We start from the raw sequence: 8925 nt of genomic DNA, 5'->3' as shown, positions 1-8925 counted from the left end.
AATAATAATAATATAAAATAATACTACAATAATAACTATATAATATAATAACTAAAACAATAATAATAATATAAAATAATATAATAGTAATAACTATATAATAATGTTTATGGTAATAACTATGACTATAAAATATAATGATACAATAACTAATAATAATAATAATAACTATTAACTACATAACAATATAACAATAATAATAATAATAATAAAATAATACATAGTAATATAATAACAACAATAATTAACTAAACTGTAATTGTTCTTATTCTTATAAATATAAAGATAAATATTATAACTATAACTAATAACTAATAATTCATTAACAACAACATTAATCTTAACATCTTAACAATAATATTAACATTAACAAAAATATTAGTCTTAACATCTTAACAATAATATTAACATTAACAACAACATTAATTTTAACATTAACAACAACATCAATCTTAACAATAACATTAACTTTAATTAAACAATAACAATAACATGAATCTTAATGATAACATTTACAACAATATTAACATTAACGTTAGCACTACATTATCATTAACATTATTAATATTAATATTAACAAAATTAATTAACATTAATCATAATCCTAATTATAACATTATAACATTAACATTAACAATAATTATAACATCTAATAATTATAACGTTAACATCAATCTGTGAGAGAGAGAGAGAGAGAGAGAGAGAGAGAGAGAGAGAGAGAGAGAGAGAGAGAGAGAGAGAGAGAGAGAGAGAGAGAGAGAGAGAGAGAGAGAGAGAGAGAGAGAGAGAGAGAGAGAGAGAGAGAGAGAGAGAGAGAGAGAGAGAGAGAGAGAGAGAGAGAGAGAGAGAGAGAGAGGTGTGGAAGGGGTGCCAAGAGAGAGAGGGAGAGTTGCACATGAGCGAGCTGGCGTGCTCCAAGCTTGCACCAAGTCCACCCTGCAACTCCACGTGTGCTCGAAGTCCATTGCCTCCAAGCGTGCTCCAAGTCTACCTGCATCTCAAGCAACAAAATGAGATCAAAAGGAGGGATCAAAAGGAGATCAAAATCTCACTAATCATGAGAGAGAGAGGTCGTCGGGCATTAAAGTGACCTTAACCTCCCTCAACCCTGCATGCAATTCAAATCTACATGCAATTCAAAAATAGGGTTGGGAAGGAAATGGAGGTTTGGGAAGGAGATGGAGGTTCGGGAGATATCGAACCTCCAACCAAAATGATATATAGATATAGATTATGAGAAAAAGGTAAAATATTACAGCATCTCAGGGAAGATATCAAGAAGTACCTGCTCTACTCCTAAAAGCATGCACGTTTGTGTGCAACCAACTATTTCTCTGAAAGCTTCAATTTAGATGTATTCTTCTTGAAAGGATAATAGTCCTCCCTGATGTCGAAATAGTGTTTATATATCAGAGAAGTGAATGTAATGTAGACTTGGTCGGCAATGGCGAACATGAGAAAAGCAGCGGTTTGTTGGACATTGCTTTCTTCCTTTGGTTGGCTTTCTTCCTTTGGTTGGTCCCTTCACTGGCAACAAATTTTGTACTCTCTAATACCTCAATGACTAATTGCATTGTCTCTTCCATCGAATCCTCAACATTGTCTTCTTTTCTAGTAGTGGCTTGTGTCTTCTTTGGATTTTGACTTCTCATCTTTCAAAGTGTGTAATACAAAAGGCCATATATTGAATGTTCTCAATTGTTGGAACATTGAACTCTTCTCTCTCTCTCTCTCTCTCTCTCTCTCATGTATGGCTTTGAATGTGTAAGGCATTCTCAAAATTTTATGCTCGTCAAGAACGATGCAAGAGATTGTGTTGCTAGTGATTTGTGGTGCCTTTCATTGGAATTGCATTGGCTATTTGAAGAATACATCTCATTCTTATGAGAAATATTACAAAAAAATACAATTTTATATAAATAATAGTAAGACACTAAAATTTATAATAGCATTGAATGATTTGACTTTTTGAAAAATACATCTCCTTATGAGAAATATAACCAAATAATCATTTTATATCATTAATAATAAAATTTGAAATTTATAGCATAGACTTTGAGCTTGAATCGTTTGCCCAAGGTCCTACTGCCCTCCTAGTGTCCTTGCCGCCATTGATTGTACCTCCAAGGGGGGTTCCTCCATCTGTGGGAGACTCTCTCATCCTCCCCCCCCCCCCCCCTTCTCTCTCTCTCTCCTATGTAATAGGGATATACAAATCTATTCTATACTATATTTTGTCTCTTGGCTTGGTGAACTCTTGAACCTCCATGTTATTTTCCCAAGCTTGATTTTGAATTTGAATGTTGATGATGATAGAGACACATAATTATTGAGGCAAGATGAGGTCAATTTAATGCATGACGTCCTCTCTCTCTCTCTCTCTCTCTCTCTCTATGCCTCTCTCTTCTCATTGTCTCTTTCCCATTTTAGGTCTCCCGTCATTTTTGAAGCTACGTGGGTGTGGTGCAGGCAACATATGATGGTGATCATGGGAGTGACTAGTGCAGACAGCCTCGTGGTCTTCTTCGTAGGCAGGCTGGTTTTCCAGGTAGGTCTCTCTCTCTCTCTCAGGCAGACACAGCTCCCAGACACTCTCTTTTTGACCACTTGGTGTCGTGGTCTGCGTCGGGGGTGGTAGGAGAGTGGTGGGTGACCACACTCTCTCTCGACCACGTGGAGTCGTGGTTAGTGCCGGGCGTGGCAGGAGAGGGTGGGGGACACACACACACACACTCTCTCTCGACCACGTGGCGTCGTGGTTAGCGCCGGGCGTGGCAGGAGATGGTGGTGGATCAATGGCGAGTGTGGTAGGAGAGGGTGGGGGAGAGTGGTGGGCGACGGCATAGCGAACACACACACACACACACACACACACACTCTCGACCACGTGGCGTCGTGGTTAGCGCCGGGCGTGGCAGGAGATGGTGGTGGGTCAATGGCGAGCGTGGCAGGAGAGGGTGGTGGACGATGGCATAGCGAACACCCTCTCCCCCCCTCTCTCTCCTTCGCCTGACCACGTGGCGTTGGGGTCAACGTCAGGGCTGTGGATATATATCAGCAAGGGCCCCACGCTCTTTGCCCGATCGTTGGGTGACTGTGGGGCCCACAAATTAAAAGCCCCCTAAAAGGGGTATTGGTCTCGCCAGGAAGATCATCCCGAGCAGTGTTCATTTTTGCAAGTACCCTAGGTTTTTTCATGTGAAAGGCTTGTTAGCAAGTGCCTTTCTTATGGAAGGGCTTTTTCAAAACTTTGCCCTTCGAGAGTCGCCTATTCTAAATTTTGCCTTTCTAACTAAAAAAATACTATTTTACAAACTCCGGTTTAATCAATGTATAATCTCTTTGAACTGTTTTCTTGCCTTGTCATGTTCATTATTCTTTACAAAACTATAATACCAACAATGATACGATAAAATTTTCTACACTTAGTACACTACTTAGCTAATGATTTTAAGCATAACAAAATAAAATTGTAAATAATATCATGAGAATAAAGTGTAATGCTAGGAGGAAGGCTAGAGTTCAATTAGGCAAGATAGTTCAAAAGGGAAACAAGATAGTTCTATAATAATCCATGGTCACATATCAAAATAGCAACAGAATCAAAGCATACCATTACTCATGCTTTCTTACACCAACTCTGTTCCTACCACATTGACACTACGGCGAGTTTTCAATCCATCCCACGTGGCATAGATGGCATCCCAATCAACATCCAAAGGGTCTTTAGCACCATTATATGAAAGAAACATGAGTTGATTCAAGGTCTCCAATGACAGTCTATTGCGATCATTGGACTTGATATGATTCATTTTAGAGAATCCTCTCTCACAATCAACTGTGCTTGCAACAACAAGTAAGCATGAACGCCATAACTTTTTCATCTCTCCAAAGGCTTGATCAAACTCAATATCATGCCCACATAATTGCCATGCACCATGCATATTTTGACCTGGACATGTCCTCTTTAACTTCACCATAAAGTCTCCATACTCAAGCTTGCATGCATCAACATCAACAAGGGTCCCAAACTTTTCTAATAAGGCATTTATCCAAATTGCACCCATTGTGAAGCATCCACGGACATCATGTGGGTAATCCTTAGGGCTAAATATCTTTGCAGCCTCAAATAGCTTTAAATCGGCAAACCTCACATAAAGTGCAGATATAACTTTCTGTACAAATTGCTTGCCAATTTCAATGCAGCTCTCCCAAGTTGTCAATTGGATACATTTATCCTTAGGTCCCAACTGATTATTATGAAGAGTATGACTTTCCATAGCTCCAGCATTGTTGACTGGAAAATGCATGTATCCATCTTTAACTTGCTGATAAAACTTTGTGAGATATTGTGTCCCATGACCAAAGTCTCCCAATAAGAAGCGTGCCTCTAGAATATCTATAGTGACCATAAGCTCTGTTCCTATTGAGGTTATGTCTACTTGTTCAACTTGGAACTTTTTATTTAGAAGGTTTAAGTAGTGTAGCACATCAGCTAACAGATGTAGGAAGAATTCAACCTTGAATGAGGTGAACAACATATACAACTCTGCATTTTCCCTCATCCATATACGCAATAGAGCTGGCATCAATGTAACAAGCCTTTTCACTACTTGTCCTCTTGAGAGCCAACGAATCTCATGCACCTTCAAGAGCTCATGAACTGGTAGCTCAAATTCAATGGCTAAATCTTTCAATTCTCCATGCCTTTTGTAAGAACTACTGAACCATTTGTAAGACTTTCGAGCGGCCATTTCTACTATCTCAAAGATAGCCAGTGTAGACAAAGCATCCTTAGCTGCCAATGCATCTCTATGTGCTATACAATGAACTCCAACTAGGTGTGGTACCTCTCGTGCAAATCGGTTGACTAATCCATTTTGCCCAAGCATCACACTACATCCATCAGTGGAAAATCCTACAAGCTTAGATTTTGATAAACCAAAGCTGAGTAAAAACTCTGAGAGCCCATCATACAATCCCTTTGCTGTTCCATTATGTGTTTTCAATAATGAAACAAATCTATTACGTACATATCCATTGCCCTTATCACATAAATATGTGATACATACGATCATGTGGTGATCGTTAGAAACATCCGTGCTCTCATCCACCATCAGTGAGTACAAGGGACTTTCACAAATCTCTGCCTTTGCTTTCTCATACAAGTGTTTGTAGCATGCCTCCAAAAACATATGAGCAGAAGATGAAGAAAGATAGGATGCATAACTTGCTTGACTAGGTACATATGGTGCCCCAAAAAATACTAATTCCTCAACATTCTTTTGAAAGTCTGAAATAGGCTTATCCCTGATCGCAATGAAATACATCACTTGAAGCAACACTCTGACCCGTGCAACCCTTTTGTCTACCTCTGCTTGATCCATATTGTGCAAATGTGTATCAAGAGGTAAAGTTGATCTGTGCTCTTTCTCTGCCCATAAGAACTTTGCTTTGTTGTGTTCTTTGGACTTTTCGTGCATCTCCAATGATGGTCGTTGGAGAACTGTGCTACCAATATTAGCAAAAACATTGCTCATCTTAAAGTGTGTACACATCTTGCAACGGATTCTTTGTTTGCCATCTGCATCATGTATAGCATAGCTCCATGGAAAGTACACCTTCCAATGTTCCTGATATACACGCTGACCCTTTGCTTTTTTTGACACTGAACCTTCATAGTCTAAAACTGCATCCACATGTGCCTCATATTGTTCTCTTACTTCATGTATGCTTTGTAGTACATTCACATTTTGTTCCATGTGAATGTTGTCTTCCTCCTCTTCTAACCTCACATTGAGGTCCACATTCACATTCCTTGTAGGATGTGTGTATGCACTAGAGCTTGCATTTGAAACATCATTGTCTCCAACACTATTGGGCATATCCTCTATTGATTTTCTCTTTCGCAAAAAAGCCATTGAGAGGCTTAATTGCTGAGAATCCTTTTTAGGGCGTCCAATTCTTGTCGAGAAGGCCATAACTTCAAATGCAACTGGCCATTATCAATAACAATAAGCTCATAAGTTTCAAATAAAGAAATAAATTTCAAAGGTCACATCAACTATTTTATGTCATTTATATCTTAGTAAGGTCAAGGTTTCACCCATCCATTATATGAATTGTGGTTTCATTTCTTAGTCAAATTAATGAAAAGCGACAAACCAAAGAAAAATGAGGATATCCTTGATAGTAAATGTAAAGAAAAAATGATTAACTTTTTTGAAGACATAATGTTGAAGCATACACTATAAAGTGTATACTAGCATTTGACTAAGGCCATTGATTAAAACATTTCAAGTACTTATGTTTTGGGCATACATGTAGAGATTTGATGATAGTCACTCTAAGAAGTTTTCCTAATATCTCTTTTTATTAAGCATTTTCCATATTGCAAATTGCAATGGCCATAGTACATACCTGTGTGGCGTGTCACGTGTGCTGCTGCGTGCATTCCTCTGGAGAGTTGAGTCTTGACTCTCGACTCTCAGCCTTCAAAGTTCAGGCTTCAGCTCTGGCTACGTTGTTGTGGATAGTACGTCTAGACTCTAGAGTCCACGGGTGATGGAAATCGCTGGAATAAAACTGGCAAGAAAAAGTGAAGACATTATTAAGTTGGAACTTGGAACTTGGTAAGTTGGTGGAGGTGTGCACTGTGCAGCAGAACTTGGAAGAAGCGTGTATTGGAGTGGGAGCCTGGAGGCTTGGAAGTTGGAAGCCTTGAGGCTTGGAGACTATTCTGGAGTCTAGACCCACCTGGAGCTGCGAGAAGTGGAGCCTAGAGGGCCGAGGCTGGCCGCTGGAGTTGCGAGTTGGAGCCTGGACACTGGACAGTGGAGTTGGAGGCTGGACACTAGAGCTGGAGCCTGGAGTTGCGAGTTGGAGTTGTGAGTTGGCCGCCGCTGCTGGGGCTGGAGTTGGAGCCTGGAGGCCCTCGCGAGTCACCCTGCTGGCGGCTGGACGGTGGAGGTGCCGAGTGACGAGTCTGGACTCGCGAGTCGCAACTCGTTGCGAGTGGCTCTGCTGGGCGGCTGGAGCCTGGGCACCGGCCCCCGAGGCAGACTGCAGTGGAGGCTCGACTCGACTCCCGAGGGTCAAGGGCCGTAGCGGGCCGCGGCGTAGCCTGTAGGCGGCTGGAGTTGGAGCTTGGACTCTGGAGGGTCGCGAGTCCTCGCGACTAGCAAGTCGGTGCTGGCGGCAGCCTGCAAGCCGCAAGGTTGCAGGCGGCAACAGCTGCCCAGTGCCTCGTACCTACAGGCTACAGCCTACCACTGAATAGGCTACCAGACTACGTCTACGTCGCAGCACCTTGGCCAATGGTAGCTGCAGACTGCAGTTCCCAACTTCCCAGAGGGTCTGTCACCGTCTGGACTTCGAGGACCGAGAGGCGAGCTGCGACATGCGAGACTCAGACTGTCACTATCAAGAATCCAATTTTCTTCATCGAGTCGTACTCAGTCTGTGGCTTTTAGGTTAAAAATTAGGGGTCTTGGAAGTTGGGGCTTGGGCTGCGAGCGTTGGGCACTGAGTGGGCACTGGGCACTAAGAAGTTCGGTAGGCATCGGGCGACGGGCGGCCAGTCACTAGCCTTTGTGACTCTAAATAATATTAATTAATTAATTTTTAAAATAAAAAACTGCCCTTCTAAAGCAAGGTCAGAAAAAATCTGCCTTTCGTGAAGAAGGGCAAATTTTTTATCTTGGCCTTCTGTGACAAGGCCGTAAAATTTTTTGCCTTCTCTTGAAGGTCAAAATGCTTATAGAAGGGCTCAGCAACCCTAAAAAAAAAACCCTGATCCCGAGTATCGAACGCTGTATCCCCGATCCCATACAGTGAAGCTTTAAAGCAAGCGCCCGCGAATCGCATTGATGAAGGCTATGTATCTCGTTTTAACTTGATTTTTAAAAAACAAAAAGGTTGAGAGACCGGCAAGCAAACGGGAGTTACCGGCACGTCCCCATAAAAGCGGGACCCATGCTGAAATTTATCTTCGGCCCAACGTCAGTCGTGGCAGGAGACGATGGTTGGTGATGGCATGGTGGGACGGCGAGGCGGCAGACAACGGTCTAGTGGGACCGCGGGAGGTTAGACGTGGTGAGACAACGGACGACGTGGTGGGACCATGCGAGGCAGATGTGGAGGGAGGGCGACGTTTTTAATTCATTGTTAATTATTTTAAATTATATTAATATTTTAATTATATATATAATTATAATAATTAATCGTAGTTTTTACTTAATTAAGTTATTTAATCGTTAACATATAATTGTTAATTAATTATTATAGTTATTAATAGCTAGTTGAAAGTTGATTAATTAATTAATGGTTTATAATAATAATGATAATTAATGTAGTTTAGTTATTGTAAAGGTTAATAATATAAGATTAATAGCGTTAATATAATATAATAGTTATATAATTTAGTTATTATAAAAGTTAATAATATAGTATTAATACTAAGTAATTATATTATAATTAGTTAAATTAAATGGAATACATATAATATATATAATTAGTAATTAATTTAAATTAAACAAAATAGATATAATTAGTAATTAAATTAAATAATTATTAAAAATTATAGTTATTAATTAGTTAATTAATAATTAGTTGATGGTTGATTAGTTAATAAATAAATAAATAATTAAAATTAATAGTTATGATTATAATTATATGGTTATAGTTATAATATAAATATAACATATATAATATGTCAATTAATTAAAGTGATTCGCTATTACTATTATTATTATTATTATGATTGTTATTGATATACATGAAATGTATTAAAAAGGTAAGTATGTACAATTGGGGATCCTTCCCCTATCAAGCAATCTCATGACTTACAAGGCTACCCCTTTGCATTAAGTTCTACAAAAGGACTTGATGGAGCTATTCTAATTGGATGAAACGAGGTGAGTTTAT

General features: G+C 39.5%; 1 protein-coding gene across 1 annotated transcript; it reads right to left on the bottom strand.

Moving 5' to 3' along the window:
* Positions 1–3629: 3629 nt before the first annotated feature.
* Positions 3630–5981, bottom strand: LOC148007995 (uncharacterized). Its single transcript, XM_087674531.1, has one exon. It carries the CDS (start codon positions 5979–5981, stop codon positions 3630–3632), a length of 2352 nt encoding a protein of 783 aa, XP_087530657.1.
* Positions 5982–8925: the final 2944 nt, after the last annotated feature.

This window comes from Lygodium microphyllum, unplaced genomic scaffold (genome assembly GCF_053477565.2).
Source record: "Lygodium microphyllum isolate KBCC unplaced genomic scaffold, Lygodium_microphyllum_v1.1.10 scaffold_655, whole genome shotgun sequence".
Classification (NCBI taxonomy): Eukaryota; Viridiplantae; Streptophyta; class Polypodiopsida; order Schizaeales; family Lygodiaceae; genus Lygodium; species Lygodium microphyllum.
Note: the sequence above shows the minus strand (reverse complement) of the source record. Positions and strands in the feature narration are given on the sequence as shown.